The sequence below is a fragment of the Leuresthes tenuis genome, unplaced genomic scaffold (genome assembly GCF_036924035.1).
Source record: "Leuresthes tenuis unplaced genomic scaffold, fLeuTen1.0.hap1 SCAF_24, whole genome shotgun sequence".
Taxonomy (NCBI): Eukaryota; Metazoa; Chordata; class Actinopteri; order Atheriniformes; family Atherinopsidae; genus Leuresthes; species Leuresthes tenuis.
Genome location: NW_027325378.1, coordinates 774,060 through 791,562, shown reverse-complemented (window position 1 = coordinate 791,562; position 17,503 = coordinate 774,060). Strand labels below are relative to the sequence as shown.

The window sequence follows — 17,503 nt, the reverse complement described above, 5'->3', positions numbered from 1 at the left end:
TTTCTGTCAGGTTTCTGTCTGGTTTAGTCTGGTTTAGTCAGGTTTCTGTCTGGTTTAGTCAGGTTTCTGTCTGGTTTAGACAGGTTTCTGTCTGGTTTAGACAGGTTTCTGTCTGGTTTAGTCAGGTTTCTGTCTGGTTTAGACAGGTTTCTGTCTGGTTTAGACAGGTTTCTGTCTGGTTTAGTCAGGTTTCTGTCTGGTTTAGACAGGTTTTTGTCTGGTTTAGTCTGGTTTAGTCAGGTTTCTGTCTGGTTTCTGTCAGGTTTCTGTCTGGTTTAGACAGGTTTCTGTCTGGTTTAGTCAGGTTTCTGTCTGGTTTAGACAGGTTTCTGTCTGGTTTAGTCAGGTTTCTGTCTGGTTTAGACAGGTTTCTGTCTGGTTTAGTCAGGTTTCTGTCTGGTTTAGACAGGTTTTTGTCTGGTTTAGTCTGGTTTAGTCAGGTTTCTGTCTGGTTTAGTCAGGTTTCTGTCTGGTTTAGACAGGTTTCTGTCTGGTTTAGTCAGGTTTTTGTCTGGTTTAGTCAGGTTTCTGTCTGGTTTCTGTCAGGTTTCTGTCTGGTTTAGTCAGGTTCCTGTCTGGTGACATTTTGACATGCAACAAAGATTTCTAAAACAAGGATTTAAGAAATAAAAGCTTGTAATGATGAAGCTGGTCAGTAGTTTGATCTGAATAAGTTTGTTCCCTCATGAATCATGTAAAAATATTAAATGATGACACAAAGTTCTTAGATTAAAACAATAAAAATTAATAAAAGACTTTAAAAAAGCTGCTGCTGGTAACTGAGGACTAAAGGATTCCTGCGTTCTGTTCGACCCACTTTGAACAGAACATCTGGCAGATGTGGAGAGGACAGAGACTGCTGCAGCTCAGTGATTAAAAGTCCAGGTGATGAAGGTTTATTGAAGACGAAATGACACGCACAGACTTTAAAAACACAGGTGATGATGATCAGATATGTGACGCAGCACATGTGGTTTGATCAGTTTAAATAAAAACTGAATTAAAACTGAATCTAACTAAATCATCTTAATTCCAACACTTTGCAGGTCTGAGGACCCTAAACTCAGATGCAGAGATGTAAACTCCCCCTGTTGGACACAGGGCAGCACTGCAGTCCTGTCCATGACGTCAGCTGGCGTCTTCGAGGCTGAAACCCAACGTTTAAATATGGAGACGATAAAATCAGCAGGTTGAATTCTTCCTGAGCTGCAGAAACAAAACTAAAACACTTATTTTCAGTCTCCTCCTGATTGTCTTTAAAACTAAACAAAGACAGCGGCTTGTCCATCTGTCCTGCAGCATCCTCCTCAGCCCTCCAGCTGCCACTGCTGCATCTGTGAGGCGTCACAAATCGCCATGGAGACGTAACCCTTGGGCCCGACTGGCTGGGAGGCAGCAAGACACTGACCAACCGAGACCTGGTAGAGCCGGTTAGACTTCTGAGTGAGACAGAAAGACAGCGACATCATCGCCTGAGCTTCATCCTGTGTGTGTGTGTCTCTCTGTGTGTGTGTGCGTGTGTGTGTGTGTGTGCGTCTCACCCCCAGGCTCCACTGCTGCGACCCCCCCGAGCCATGACACTTCATCAGTCTGGGGGGATCCGAGGTCCTCACCTCCGACACGTCCAGACAGAGCAGGCCTGCAAGGACCAGCTGCCCCTCCTCATCGTAGGCCCAGTCCTGCACAAACAGGTCACACGGTGCGTTCAGGGTCACACGGTGCGTTCAGGGTCACACGGTGCGTTCAGTGTAATATGGTGTGTTCAGAGTCACATGGTGCGTTCAGGGTCACACGGTGCATTCAGGGTCACACGGTGTGTTCAGTGTAATAAGATGGGTTCAGGGTCACACGGTGTGTTCAGGGTCACACGGTGCGTTCAGGGTCACACGGTGCGTTCAGGGTCACACGGTGTGTTCAGAGTCACATGGTGTGTTTAGTGTAATATGGTGTGTTTAGTGTAATATGGTGTGTTCAGGGTCACACGGTGCGTTCAGGGTCACACGGTGCGTTCAGGGTCAAACGGTAAGTTCAGTGTAATATGATGTGTTCAGGGTCACACGGTGTGTTCAGGGTCACATGGTGTGTTCAGTGTAATATGATGCGTTCAGGGTCACACGGTGCGTTCAGGGTCAAACGGTGCGTTCAGGGTCACACGGTGTGTTTAGTGTAATATGGTGTGTTCAGGGTCACACGGTGCGTTCAGGGTCACATGGTGTGTTCAGTGTAATATGATGCGTTCAGGGTCACACGGTGCGTTCAGGGTCACATGGTGTGTTCAGTGTAATATGATGAGTTCAGGGTCACACGGTGCGTTCAGGGTCACACGGTGTGTTCAGAGTCACACGGTGTGTTCAGTGTAATATGGTGTGTTCAGGGTCACACGGTGTGTTCAGAGTCACACGGTGTGTTTAGTGTAATATGGTGTGTTCAGGGTCACATGGTGTGTTCAGGGTCACGGTGCGTTCAGGGTCACACGGTGTGTTCAGAGTCACACGGTGTGTTTAGTGTAATATGGTACGTTCAGGGTCACACGGTGCGTTCAGGGTCACATGGTGTGTTCAGTGTAATATGATGCGTTCAGGGTCACACAGTGCGTTCAGGGTTACACGGTGCGTTCAGTGTAATATGGTGTGTTCAGAGTCACATGGTGCGTTCAGGGTCACACGGTGCATTCAGGGTCACACGGTGCATTCAGGGTCACACGGTGTGTTCAGTGTAATAAGATGGGTTCAGGGTCACACGGTGCGTTCAGGGTCACACGGTGCGTTCAGTGTAATATGGTGCGTTCAGGGTCACACGGTGCATTCAGGGTCACACGGTGTGTTCAGTGTAATAAGATGGGTTCAGGGTCACACGGTGTGTTCAGGGTCACACGGTGCGTTCAGGGTCACACGGTGCGTTCAGGGTCACACGGTAAGTTCAGTGTAATATGATGTGTTCAGGGTCACACGGTGTGTTCAGGGTCACATGGTGTGTTTAGTGTAATATGGTGTGTTCAGGGTCACACGGTGCGTTCAGGGTCAAACGGTAAGTTCAGTGTAATATGATGTGTTCAGGGTCACACGGTGTGTTAGGGGTCACATGGTGTGTTCAGTGTAATATGATGCGTTCAGGGTCACACGGTGCGTTCAGGGTCAAACGGTGCGTTCAGGGTCATATGGTAAGTTCAGGGTCACACGGTGCGTTCAGGGTCACACGGTGCATTCAGGGTCACACGGTGTGTTCAGTGTAATATGGTGTGTTCAGGGTCACATGGTGTGTTTAGTGTAATATGGTGTGTTCAGGGTCACATGGTGCGTTCAGGGTCACACGGTGTGTTCGGTGTAGTATGATGCGTTCAGGGTCACACGGTGCGTTCAGTGTAATATGATGCGTTTAGGGTCACGGTGCGTTCAGGGTCACACGGTGTGTTCAGGGTCACACGGTGCGTTCAGGGTCACACGGTGTGTTCAGTGTAATATGATGCGTTCAGGGTCACACTGTTCGTTCAGGGTCACGGTGCGTTCAGTGTAATATGGTGTGTTCTGGGTCACATGGTGTGTTCAGGGTCACACGGTGTGTTCAGTGTAATAGGGTGCGTTCAGGGTCACACGGTACGTTCAGTGTAATATGATGCGTTTAGGGTCACGGTGCGTTCTGGGTCACACGGTGTGTTCAGTGTAATATGATGCGTTCAGGGTCACACTGTTCGTTCAGGGTCACGGTGCGTTCAGTGTAATAGGGTGCGTTCAGGGTCACACGGTGTGTTCAGTGTAATATGATGCGTTCAGGGTCACACGGTGTGTTTAGTGTAATATGGTGTGTTCTGGGTCACATGGTGTGTTCAGGGTCACACGGTGTGTTCAGTGTAATAGGGTGCGTTCAGGGTCACACGGTACGTTCAGTGTAATATGATGCGTTTAGGGTCACGGTGCGTTCAGGGTCACACGGTGTGTTCAGTGTAATATGATGCGTTCAGGGTCACACTGTTCGTTCAGGGTCACGGTGCGTTCAGTGTAATAGGGTGCGTTCAGGGTCACACGGTGTGTTCAGTGTAATATGATGCGTTCAGGGTCACACGGTGTGTTCAGTGTAATATGATGCGTTCAGGGTCACACGGTGTGTTTAGTGTAATATGGTGTGTTCTGGGTCACATGGTGTGTTCAGGGTCACAGGGTGTGTTCAGTGTAATAGGGTGCGTTCAGGGTCACACGGTACGTTCAGTGTAATATGATGCGTTTAGGGTCACGGTGCGTTCAGGGTCACACGGTGTGTTCAGTGTAATATGATGCGTTCAGGGTCACACTGTTCGTTCAGGGTCACGGTGCGTTCAGTGTAATAGGGTGCGTTCAGGGTCACACGGTGTGTTCAGTGTAATATGATGCGTTCAGGGTCACACGGTGTGTTTAGTGTAATATGGTGTGTTCTGGGTCACATGGTGTGTTCAGGGTCACACGGTGTGTTCAGTGTAATAGGGTGTGTTCAGGGTCACACGGTACGTTCAGTGTAATATGATGCGTTTAGGGTCACGGTGCGTTCAGGGTCACACGGTGTGTTCAGTGTAATATGATGCGTTCAGGGTCACACTGTTCGTTCAGGGTCACGGTGCGTTCAGTGTAATAGGGTGCGTTCAGGGTCACACGGTGTGTTCAGTGTAATATGATGCGTTCAGGGTCACACGGTGTGTTCAGTGTAATATGATGCGTTCAGGGTCACACGGTGTGTTTAGTGTAATATGGTGTGTTCTGGGTCACATGGTGTGTTCAGGGTCACACGGTGTGTTCAGTGTAATAGGGTGCGTTCAGGGTCACACGGTACGTTCAGTGTCACACGGTGTGTTCAGTGTAATATGATGCGTTCAGGGTCACACGGTGCGTTCAGGGTCACACTGTGTGTTCAGTGTAATATGATGCGTTCAGGGTCACACGGTGCGTTCAGTGTAATAGGGTGCGTTCAGGGTCACACAGTGTGTTCAGTGTAATATGGTGTGTTCAGTGTAATATGATGTGTTCAGGGTCACACGGTGCGTTCAGGGTCACACGGTGTGTTCAGGGTAATATGATGTGTTCAGGGTCACACGGTGAGTTCAGGGTCACACGGTGCGTTCAGTGTAGTATGATGCATTCAGGGTCACACGGTGTGTTCAGTGTAATACGATGCGTTCAGTGTAATATGGTGTGTTCAGGGTCACACGGTGTGTTCAGTGTAATACGGTGTGTTCAGTGTAATACGATGCGTTCAGGGTCACATGGTGTGTTCAGGGTCACATCCTGTTATGTGTGGCTGTTTGACCTGTTCAGGGTCACACGGTGTGTTCAGTGTAATACGATGCGTTCAGGGTCACATGGTGTGTTCAGTGTAATATGATGCGTTCAGGGTCACATGGTGTTATGTGTGGCTGTTTGACCTGTTCAGGGTCTCGGGGATCACATGGTCGCAGGACGACAGCTCCTCCCTTCTGACTCACTCGGCCCTGGGCAACCAGACAACGCCCGGTTGCTAGGTTATGGAGCTTGAAGATGGCAGACAGAAAGGTTATAAACATGGAGGGAAATCAGGTACTTACAGGTATGCTCTACAGACGTGTAAGAAACAAAGTCTCTTTTCTCTTTTAGACAACTAACGACTTCCTTCCTACACGACTGTAGGAAACACGGCAGGTTGCGTTCAGGTACCCGTCCTCGCTGCAGGACTTTGGGCCTTCTCAAGCCTTTGTTGATGAACAGCGGCTGCTGCTTGTTGCCGTTGGCAAGCGTCTGCATCTCAGGGTAGACTGTGTCCAGGTACCAGCGGAAGGAGTGGCACTGCAGCTGCTTCCTGAGAGCCACGCGGTCGCTGATGTCACCATAACTGCGGTCGCGGAGCTCTGGACGCAGGGACAGATACTGCTCCTGTTTGGACCCGGGACACAAAGGAGGTGAAGTCAGAGCTGTTGCAGCAGCCTGGTGTTTGTGTTGAGTTTCTGCGCACCTTGTACTCGTCCATCCACACGTGCGCCAGCCGCAGGGAGTTGTGGGCCATGGTGTCCTGCCCCCCCGGGGAGCCATAAGGTCGCCGCTTCCTGAAGATATGGCCGACTCTGGAACACGGGATGATGAGCAGCTGGCCGCCACACATCCAGATCTGAGCAGGATACATCCAGGGTTAGTGCAGCCCTAAACACAACGACCCCTTCACTGGCAGTCAGGAAAACCCGCCTCTCACCCTGAAGGAGATCTCCAGGTTCTCCCCTCCCCAGATGTCCATCCCAGCATCGTATTGGCCGAGCTCGGTAAAGTACTTCCTGTTCATGGCAAACAGCCCGCCGGCCATAGTGGGAGACCTGAGGGGTGGAGGAGGGGAGCACCGTTTCAGAGACAACCAGAACCCAACAGAACCAAACTGTATCCTGTACCCCAACAGAACCAGGCTGACCACAGTGTATCCTGTACCCCAACAGAACCAAACTGTATCCTGTACCCCAACAGAACCAAACTGACCACAGTGTATCCTGTACCCCAACAGAACCAAATTGGCCACAGTGTATCCTGTACCCCAACAGAACCAAATTGGCCACAGTGTATCCTGTACCCCAACAGAACCAAACTGGCCACAATGTATCCTGTACCCCAACAGAACCAGGCTGACCACAATGTATCCTGTACCCCAACAGAACCAGGCTGACCACAGTGTATCCTGTACCCCAAAAGAACCAAACTGGCCACAATGTATCCTGTACCCCAACAGAACCAGGCTGGCCACAGTGTATCCTGTACCCCAACAGAACCAGGCTGGCCACAGTGTATCCTGTACCCCAACAGAACCAGGCTGACCACGGTGTATCCTGTACCCCAACAGAACCAGGCTGGCCACAGTGTATCCTGTACCCCAACAGAACCAAACTGACCACAGTGTATCCTGTACCCCAACAGAACCAAACTGACCACAGTGTATCCTGTACCCCAACAGAACCAAACTGGCCACAGTGTATCCTGTACCCCAACAGAACCAAACTGACCACAGTGTATCCTGTACCCCAACAGAACCAGGCTGACCACAATGTATCCTGTACCCCAACAGAACCAGGCTGACCACAGTGTATCCTGTACCCCAACAGAACCAAACTGGCCACAGTGTATCCTGTACCCCAACAGAACCAGGCTGGCCACAGTGTATCCTGTACCCCAACAGAACCAGGCTGACCACAATGTATCCTGTACCCCAACAGAACCAGGCTGGCCACAGTGTATCCTGTACCCCAACAGAACCAAACTGGCCACAATGTATCCTGTACCCCAACAGAACCAGGTTGGCCACAGTGTATCCTGTACCCCAACAGAACCAGGCTGACCACGGTGTATCCTGTACCCCAACAGAACCAGGCTGACCACAATGTATCCTGTACCCCAACAGAACCAGGCTGGCCACAGTGTATCCTGTACCCCAACAGAACCAAACTGGCCACAATGTATCCTGTACCCCAACAGAACCAGGTTGGCCACAGTGTATCCTGTACCCCAACAGAACCAAACTGGCCACAGTGTATCCTGTACCCCAACAGAACCAAACTGGCCACAATGTATCCTGTACCCCAACAGAACCAGGCTGACCACAATGTATCCTGTACCCCAACAGAACCAGGCTGGCCACAGTGTATCCTGTACCCCAACAGAACCAAACTGGCCACAATGTATCCTGTACCCCAACAGAACCAGGTTGGCCACAGTGTATCCTGTACCCCAACAGAACCAGGTTGGCCACAGTGTATCCTGTACCCCAACAGAACCAGGCTGACCCAGATCCTAGATAAATCACTATGATCTGGTACTCTAACAGTTCAAACATTACTGATCAGCTGCATCGATCCAAACCACCACCGTGGTACCTGATGGGTCCAGAGGAACCCTCGGGCCCATTGAGCTCAGAGGGGGGGACAGGGTCCCACTTGAAGTGCAGCCCCCAGTTGAAGCCGCCCCGGACAATGGGGGAGGGTGAGTAGGCGAGTGTGTCTGCGGAGATGATGTCGATGACGGGGCACACAACGGTGCGGCGATCCTTTTGGATGGGCACCAGTAGAGGCTGCAGCCACGCCTGGTTCACCTCGCAGTGGCTGTCCAAGAAGACCAGAACCTCACCTGGACACAAACACAGGTGTGACCTGAACAAGGAGGGGCGGTGCACAGGAACAAGGATGGAAGGATGTTACAGGTACTTATTTAAGGGAACGAGGATGTAATAAGTAGTTATTTAAGGGAACAAGGAAGAAGGATGTAACAGATACTTATTTAGGGGAACAAGGATGTAATAAGTAGTTATCTAAGGGAACGAGGATGTAAGAAGTAGTTATTCAAGGGAACGAGGATGTAATAAGTAGTTATTTAAGGGAACGAGGAAGAAGGATGTAACAGATACTTATTTAGGGGAACAAGGATGTAATAAATAGTTATTTAAGGGAACAAGGATGTAATAAGTAGTTATTTAAGGGAACAAGGATGTAATAAGTAGTTATTTAGGGGAACGAGGATGTAAGAAGTAGTTATTCAAGGGAACGAGGATGTAATAAGTAGTTATTTAAGGGAACGAGGAAGAAGGATGTAACAGATACTTATTTAGGGGAACAAGGATGTAATAAATAGTTATTTAAGGGAACAAGGATGTAATAAGTAGTTATTTAAGGGAACAAGGATGTAATAAGTAGTTATCTAAGGGAACGAGGATGTAAGAAGTAGTTATTTAAGGGAACGAGGAAGAAGGATGTAACAGATACTTATTTAGGGGAACAAGGATGTAATAAATAGTTATTTAAGGGAACAAGGATGTAATAAGTAGTTATTTAAGGGAACAAGGATGTAATAAGTAGTTATTTAAGGGAACGAGGATGTAATAAGTAGTTATTTAAGGGAACGAGGAAGAAGGATGTAACAGATACTTATTTAGGGGAACGAGGATGTAAGAAGTAGTTATTCAAGGGAACGAGGATGTAATAAGTAGTTATTTAAGGGAACGAGGAAGAAGGATGTAACAGATACTTATTTAAGGGAACAAGGATGTAATAAGTAGTTATCTAAGGGAACGAGGATGTAAGAAGTAGTTATTTAAGGGAACGAGGAAGAAGGATGTAACAGATACTTATTTAGGGGAACAAGGATGTAATAAATAGTTATTTAAGGGAACAAGGATGTAATAAGTAGTTATTTAAGGGAACGAGGATGTAATAAGTAGTTATTTAAGGGAACGAGGATGTAATAAGTAGTTATTTAAGGGAACGAGGAAGAAGGATGTAACAGATACTTATTTAGGGGAACAAGGATGTAATAAGTAGTTATTTAAGGGAACGAGGAAAAAGGATGTAACAGATACTTATTTAGGGGAACAAGGATGTAATAAATAGTTATTTAAGGGAACAAGGATGTAATAAGTAGGTATTTAAGGGAACGAGGATGTAATAAGTAGTTATTTAAGGGAACAAGGATGTAATAAGTAGTTATCTAAGGGAACGAGGATGTAAGAAGTAGTTATCTAAGGGAACGAGGATGTAAGAAGTAGTTATTTAAGGGAACGAGGAAGAAGGATGTAACAGATACTTATTTAGGGGAACAAGGATGTAATAAATAGTTATTTAAGGGAACGAGGATGTAATAAGTAGTTATCTAAGGGAACGAGGATGTAATAAGTAGTTATTTAAGGGAACAAGGATGTAATAAGTAGTTATTTAAGGGAACGAGGATGTAATAAGTAGTTATTTAAGGGAACAAGGATGTAATAAGTAGTTATTTAAGGGAACAAGGATGTAATAAGTAGTTATTTAAGGGAACAAGGATGTAATAAGTAGTTATTTAAGGGAACGAGGATGTAATAAGTAGTTATTTAAGGGAACGAGGAAGAAGGATGTAACAGATGCTTATTTAGGGGAACAAGGATGTAATAAATAGTTATTTAAGGGAACGAGGATGTAATAAGTAGTTATCTAAGGGAACGAGGATGTAATAAGTAGTTATTTAAGGGAACGAGGATGTAATAAGTAGTTATTTAAGGGAACGAGGATGTAATAAGTAGTTATCTAAGGGAACGAGGATGTAATAACTAGTTATCTAAGGGAACGAGGATGTAATAAGTAGTTATCTAAGGGAACGAGGATGTAATAAGTAGTTATCTAAGGGAACGAGGATGTAATAAGTAGTTATCTAAGGGAACGAGGATGTAATAAGTAGTTATCTAAGGGAACGAGGATGTAATAAGTAGTTATCTAAGGGAACGAGGATGTAATAAGTAGTTATCTAAGGGAACGAGGATGTAATAAGTAGTTATTTAAGGGAACGAGGAAGAAGGATGTAACAGATGCTTATTTAGGGGAACAAGGATGTAATAAATAGTTATTTAAGGGAACGAGGATGTAATAAGTAGTTATCTAAGGGAACGAGGATGTAATAAGTAGTTATTTAAGGGAACAAGGATGTAATAAGTAGTTATTTAAGGGAACGAGGATGTAATAAGTAGTTATCTAAGGGAACAAGGATGTAATAACTAGTTATCTAAGGGAACGAGGATGTAATAAGTAGTTATCTAAGGGAACGAGGATGTAATAAGTAGTTATCTAAGGGAACGAGGATGTAATAAGTAGTTATCTAAGGGAACACGGATGTAATAAGTAGTTATCTAAGGGAACGAGGATGTAATAAGTAGTTATCTAAGGGAACGAGGATACAAGGACTAAGGATGAAGGACAAAAGGGTGAATGCAGTTTGGAAATAAGAGGCTCAGGTACCAGTAGCATGTGAGGCTCCTATCATGCGTCCTCTGATGAGTCCTTCCCTCCTCTGGTTCCTCACCAGTTTGACCTTCCCCTGCAGCTCCTCCTGGACGTACTGGTTCAGCCCGTCTTTCAGCTCCTCTGAAGCAGAACATCCAGGTTAAAATGACCACAGTGAGGCAAGTTCTCCCACTTAAAAAGATGAGAGAGGCCTTTAATTTTCATCATAGGTACAGCTCAACTATGAGAGACAAAATGAGAAAAAACATCCAGAAAATTGCATTAAATTATGGTGGAAAATAAGTATTTGGTCACCTACAAACAAGCCAGATTTCTGGCTCACAGACCTTAACTTCTTCTGTAAGAGGCTCCTCTGTCCTCCACTGGTTACCTGTGTTAATGGCACCGGTTTGAACTCGTTATCAGTATAAACACATCATGCTTTGGGCCTGGGGCCCAGGACGACTCATCCGTGGAAAGGAAAGAACGAAGGGGGCCGTGTATCGTGAGATTTTGAGTGAAAACCTTCCATCAGGAAGGGCATTGAAGATGAAGCGTGGCTCGGTCTTTCACCATGACAACGATCCCAAACACACCGCCCGGGCAACGGAGGAGTGGCTTCGGAAGAAGCATTTCAAGGTCCTGGAGCGGCCCAGCCAGCCTCCGGATCTCAAGCCCATAGAAAATCAGGTCCGTGTTGCCCAGCAACAGCCCCAAAACATCCCTGCTGTAGATCTGCATGGAGGAATGGGCCAAAACACCAGCAACAGTGTGTGAAAACCTCTGTCATTGCCAACAAAGGGTATTTCACAAAGTATTGTACTCTTGTTATTGACCAAATACTTATTTTCCACCATAATTTGCAAATAACTTAATTAAAAATCCTACAATATTCTGGATGTTTTTCCTCATCTTGTCTCTCATAGTTGAGCTGTACCTACGATGAAAATTAAAGGCCTCTCATCTTTTTAAGGGGGAGAACTTGCACACTTGGTGGCTGAGGAAATACTGCTTTGCCCCACGGTAGGTCATGGAATGACAGTACTCTTTGTTCCTGACTGTTACCGAGCTCGCTGTGGTCATCGACCAGGATGATCTCATGCAGCAGGTAGGCCGGCGTTCGGTCCAACACGCTGTGCACCGTCCTCAGCAGCGCAGAGAAGGCTTCGTTGAAGAAGCAGACCACCACACTGGCAGAGGGTAAAGCCAGAGGATAGGATTTGTCCCGACACCTGAGGGACAGACGGGAAACAGAGGGTTACCTGCCAGGCGGGTCACAACCTACAGGTCCTGGGCTGCAGCAGGTGCTTCTTACTGGGGGTCTCTGGTGTCTGGCAGCTGTCTGTGGTGCCCCAGGCGGGTGGAGATGAGGACATTGAAGGCGTGGCGGTGGTAACCGGTGTCCCGGACCTCCTGGTCCGCTTCGTTGAATATCATCCCTGCAGAGAGTCAGACTGAGTAAACTTCAGCTTCAGATTTAGTCAGTGTCCTCAGACGCCACAGGTCACATGACCTGTAGTGTAGTGGTATTACTGCCACCTTTCCTGTGGGAGATGGTGGTTCAAATCCCCCGCATGAAAGGGGCTCCAGTAGGGGTCCTTAGGTGAGACCCCCTTACCCTACCTGCCTACCTGTAAGTCGCTTTGGATAAAAGCGTCTGCTAAATGCATAAACATGAACATCCATCCATTTTCTATACCGGTAATCCGTTAATCGGGTAGCGGGTAGCGGGTTGGCTGGAGCCCAAACATAAACACCTGACTGCATATTTCAGCAGCACCTTTCAGGGAGTTAACTTTTTATTTGAAACCAGAAAGAAAAACTCTTTATTCAATCAAGTCGTTGCCTCTCTCCTCTTTCAGTGTTCCCAGCAGCACCTGAACGCAACACTCACCCATCTCTGGTGACAGCTCCGCCCCCCTGTTGGCTGGCAGAGGGCGCCGTCCGGCCCTCTGGTCGGACAGTCCTCTGGTGATTGGCTGGCTGCGGTGCTGCAGGGGTGTCCTGCCGCGGCCGGGCTCCGCCCCCAGAGAGAAGTACAGGAAGAGGAGGACGGACCAGGTGGCCGAAGTGACGAGGCAGCCGTAACAGAAGTACCGCAGCGTGACATTGGCCATGGCGGCCAAGCAAGCATGGCCTCACATCACAGAGCTGCGGACAGAGGGGGGGGCTGTGAGATATTCACCACCTGAGGAAGCTGATGATGTCATCAGGCGTGAGCAGACCTACAGCTACAGAACACCCCCCCCTACAGAACCCTACAGAACCCTAAAGAACCCTACAGAACCCTACAGAACCCCCCCTACAGAAACACCCCCCCCCTGCTCCTCAGACTGATTAAAGTCATTTCCCTCCATCTCATCTCCACCAGATAGAAACTTTAACCCTTTTATCCACAGTCCCCCTCATTTCAGGCCTTAGTGTTTGGGACAGGTGGCTTCCAGGTGTGTTCCACTGCTCCAATCCTCAAAGGCCCGTCCAACGGATCAGAACCATCTGCAGGAGGCAGGACCGACGGATCAGAACCATCTGCAGGAGGCAGGACCGACGGATCAGAACCATCAGAACCATCTGCAGGAGGCAGGTTCTGCTCACTTATCTTCACTGATGATGGCGCTGCTCCATCATATCTGATCTGCTCCAGCTGCAGTAAATGCCTCCAAAGCTTCATCCTGCAACAAGAGAATGATCCAAACATCCTGCTGAGCAGCACCAGAGTTTCTCAGAGCTGAAACATGGCCGAGCCGTCAGCTGGTTCTGATCCAGCTGGTTCTGATCCAGATGAGCTTCTATCTGCTGAAGGAGAAACTTAAAGGAGGAACCAGCAGGAGCTGCAGCTGAGGCTCTGAGAGCATCACCTGAGAAGGTGCTCAGCGCTGTGATGTCATCAGTCGCCCACCTCAAGCCGTCCCTGAGAGTAAAGGAAATGCAACAAAGCACCAAACATGGCTGCTCCACACGTTCTGGAGCCTGAACTGAGGGGGGGGGCTGTGGATAAAAAGGGTTGGAACTTCTATACCATGGAACTGAGATCAGTTTTTAATGTTTTACACGATGCTCTCACATCAGCAGTGTTCTCGGTTTTATGAACCCAGTTTGTGATAACGCTGCAGAAAGTAACTTTACTGGCTCCTCATGTGATGAAGGACAATCATTCACCTGAGGGGTCAGAGGTCACACTCAGCTTTAAACCAAACGAACTTCAGCTGGTTTTAAATGACAGTCAGGAGGGTTCTTCATTTTCATGATCAAACAGAGGCAGGTGTCACGTGTCTTCTGTGATTAATAATTCACCCCAAAGCACCCTGAACGCATCACTCCTTTATTACACAGTTACAACTTTAAATGTGGCCTAAAGCAGAATTCCACGGAAAAATCCTCCTTTTTAAGTGCTGAAATGGATTCAGCGGATTCACCTGTTCCCTGTGAAAAGGCTCAGCTCCTGCAGAGTGAACAGCGGCTTCAGCCCGACTGAAACACCGACTTTCATCGGACTGACCCAGAAAAAGCAGCGTGTGTTTAACAGATTAATTCGGCTCTTCAGGCTTTAAAGCTGGAGATTCACTCGGTGTTTTCTCATCACGGCTAACAGCTAACATGAAGAAATGAACGGAACTGGAGCTCAGTTTAAACACACATTAAACACTAAAGCAGGGCTGAGATCATGTTAACTTTACTCTCATTATTATTTGTTCTAACTTCATGCACGTGAGGCTCTACCGAACCGTCAGAGAATATCCGTCCGACAATGGAACCCGTTAGCTTAGCCACTGTTAGCTAACCGCAGAGAAAGAATTCTGTGACAATATAATCAGAGTTTAATCTAAATGCTAACTTCTTACATTTCATCTGCTGAGTGGAACATCGGACTCGGAACTGGGGGGTAATCACGGTCCGGTTCTCTCCGCCGCAGTCCGATTGAACGCCGACCGGACGCAGAGGTTAGCCTGTTCGGCTAAAACTGGACGAACTTCTGAATGGAGCCACAGAGGTAGAAAATAGGGATCCAGGTCCACGGAGTCAGTCCAGGTCACAGACACAAGTTTCATCCACAGACTGGGTTCACAGACATCATCATCATCATCATCAGGTCAAGCGGCAGCGCGCACGTGACTTCCGCTCGGCACTTTGACAACAAACACCAGAGGAAGCTATCAAAGATTTCAAAGTAAAGCTTTACAGTGCAGCCAGGAAGAAATGAGAAACCGGAAGCTGTATTTAACTGTTCAAGTTCTTTAGATGGTGGATGTGCTGTAGAAATAAAACTCATTAAACTGGCGTCTGCCTCTAAACTGTCAAAAAGCACCAAAACAAACCTGGGTCTCACCTGTCGGTTCCCACCTCCTGATGTTCCTCTCAGGAACCTCGGCTGGTTCTGCACAAACAGGGCAGCCTCAGTCCAGTCTCATCGGTGGAACCATGGTGGTGGAACCAGGGTGTGTTTCTGGGGACATCTTCCCAGGGAACACCTCTGGACTTCTGGACCGGTTCTGCTGGCCCTTTCAGTAGATTATAGTGACTTCCTCCTAAAGTAGAGAGCATGGTTCTCACTGAGCTGTGGCTCGAATGCTGCCTCCTCCCTGGAAGGACAGCTTGGATAAAGCATCTCCTGATGAGCGAATGTCAGCGTTTAAATGCTTTGTGTGAAACTGAATATTTGGCTAATCTGCAGATTCAGATTCAGAATGTGAGGCTGATACTCCAGCTGTTACTCCAGCTGTTACTCCAGCTGATACTCCAGCTGTTACTCCAGCTGATACTCCAGCTGTTACTCCAGCTGTTACTCCAGCTGTTACTCCAGCTGTTATTCCAGCTGATACTCCAGCTGTTACTCCAGCTGTTACTCCAGCTGATACTCCAGCTGTTACTCCAACTGTTACTCCAGCTGATACTCCAGCTGTTACTCCAGCTGTTACTCCAGCTGTTACTCCAGCTGATACTCCAGCTGTTACTCCAGCTGATACTCCAGCTGTTACTCCAGCTGTTACTCCAGCTGTTATTCCAGCTGTTACTCCAGCTGTTATTATTATTCCTGTTACTCCAGCTGTTACTCCAGCTGTTACTCCAGCTGTTACTCCAGCTGATACTCCAGCTGTTATTCCAGCTGATACTCCAGTTGTTATTCCAGCTGATACTCCAGCTGATACTCCAGCTGTTACTCCAGCTGTTACTCCAGCTGATACTCCAGCTGTTACTCCAGCTGTTACTCCAGCTGTTACTCCAGCTGTTACTCCAGCTGTTACTCCAGCTGTTACTCCAGCTGATACTCCAGCTGTTACTCCAGCTGTTACTCCAGCTGATACTCCAGCTGTTACTCCAACTGTTACTCCAGCTGTTACTCCAGCTGTTACTCCAGCTGTTACTCCAGCTGTTACTCCAGCTGTTACTCCAGCTGATACTCCAGCTGATACTCTAGCTGTTACTCCAGCTGTTATTCCAGCTGATACTCCAGCTGTTACTCCAGCTGATACTCCAGCTGTTACTCCAGCTGATACTCCAGCTGTTACTCCAGCTGTTACTCCAGCTGTTACTCCAGCTGATACTCCAGCTGTTACTCCAGCTGTTACTCCAGCTGTTACTCCAGCTGTTACTCCAGCTGTTATTCCAGCTGATACTCCAGCTGTTACTCCAGCTGTTACTCCAGCTGATACTCCAGCTGTTACTCCAGCTGTTACTCCAGCTGTTACTCCAGCTGTTACTCCAGCTGTTACTCCAGCTGTTACTCCAGCTGTTACTCCAGCTGATACTCCAGCTGTTACTCCAGCTGTTACTCCAGCTGATACTCCAGCTGTTACTCCAACTGTTACTCCAGCTGTTACTCCAGCTGTTACTCCAGCTGTTACTCCAGCTGATACTCCAGCTGTTACTCCAGCTGATACTCCAGCTGATACTCTAGCTGTTACTCCAGCTGTTATTCCAGCTGATACTCCAGCTGTTACTCCAGCTGATACTCCAGCTGTTACTCCAGCTGATACTCCAGCTGTTACTCCAGCTGTTACTCCAGCTGTTACTCCAGCTGATACTCCAGCTGTTACTCCAGCTGTTACTCCAGCTGTTACTCCAGCTGATACTCCAGCTGTTACTCCAGCTGTTACTCCAGCTGATACTCCAGCTGTTACTCCAGCTGTTACTCCAGCTGTTATTCCAGCTGTTACTCCAGCTGTTACTCCAGCTGTTACTCCAACCTGATGTGAGGAATCTGCTTCGTGGTGACAGAGCACGAAGAAGACATTTATATACAAGTTTTCAAGGTTTCTATCATCCATCTATCTTCTATACCCGTTTGATCCAAAACTTCCAGCTCCATCTTTCAGTAAAATACAGGAAGTTCCTGTTTCTGTTCCACAGAATTATTCCTTTAATCTGAGCTGGAAAAAAGCCTTTAAACCTTTGATCTGAACCAGCTGAATCTGAGGAGCCTCATCATACTTGCTTAAACTTTCAGACTTATGACAGGTGTTGGGGTTGAAGCACATCTGTTTGCTCAGATCTGATCTTGCTTATAGTTAAAGAGGTTAAATCACGTTTTTCTGGGTTTTGACCCTACTTAGTGGCGCCCCCTACAGGTGTCCCTCAGGTGATGGTAGAATAGGTCCAGAGCTCTAAAACTGTTTAAATCTGGTCTGAAGCCCATTTAGTTGCTGCTCTGTAAGCCTTCAAAGTGTCTCAGGTTCAAGGTTCAAAGGTCACCTCTGAGGAGCAGGAGCTGCCCACAGTTTCCATTCTGACACACGTTACTCCCTGAGTGAAGACCTTTCCAACGATGTCTTCCCTTCTGTCCCACACCAGAGTTTA

The 17,503-nt window shown here is 47.6% G+C and overlaps 1 protein-coding gene across 1 annotated transcript; it reads right to left on the bottom strand.

Moving 5' to 3' along the window:
• Window positions 1-873: 873 nt before the first annotated feature.
• On the bottom strand, window positions 874-14,820 carry galnt11 (UDP-N-acetyl-alpha-D-galactosamine:polypeptide N-acetylgalactosaminyltransferase 11 (GalNAc-T11)). Its single transcript, XM_072379000.1, has 12 exons — window positions 14,551-14,820; window positions 12,603-12,859; window positions 12,024-12,147; window positions 11,774-11,940; window positions 10,724-10,849; window positions 7,844-8,093; window positions 6,184-6,301; window positions 5,950-6,102; window positions 5,655-5,870; window positions 5,387-5,491; window positions 1,542-1,679; window positions 874-1,439 (listed from the first exon to the last, which is right to left on the bottom strand). The coding sequence occupies exons 2-12, from the start codon at window positions 12,823-12,825 to the stop codon at window positions 1,308-1,310; spliced, it is 1,752 nt and encodes a 583-aa protein (XP_072235101.1). The 5' UTR covers window positions 12,826-12,859; window positions 14,551-14,820; the 3' UTR covers window positions 874-1,307.
• Between the last annotated feature and the right edge of the window lie 2,683 nt (window positions 14,821-17,503).

What these genes read in the sequence shown, in the direction of transcription:
- galnt11 (XM_072379000.1), bottom strand. Translation starts at nt 12,825, where the DNA reads ATGGCCAATGTCACGCTGCGGTACTTCTGTTACGGCTGCCTCGTCACT. An exon ending in AGGAGCCTCACATGCTACTG is followed by an intron (nt 8,094 to 10,723) that starts GTACCTGAGCCT and finishes GTTTGTGTCCAG; the next exon opens with GTGAGGTTCTGGTCTTCTTG. An exon ending in ACCTGGAGATCTCCTTCAGG is followed by an intron (nt 6,103 to 6,183) that starts GTGAGAGGCGGG and finishes TATCCTGCTCAG; the next exon opens with ATCTGGATGTGTGGCGGCCA.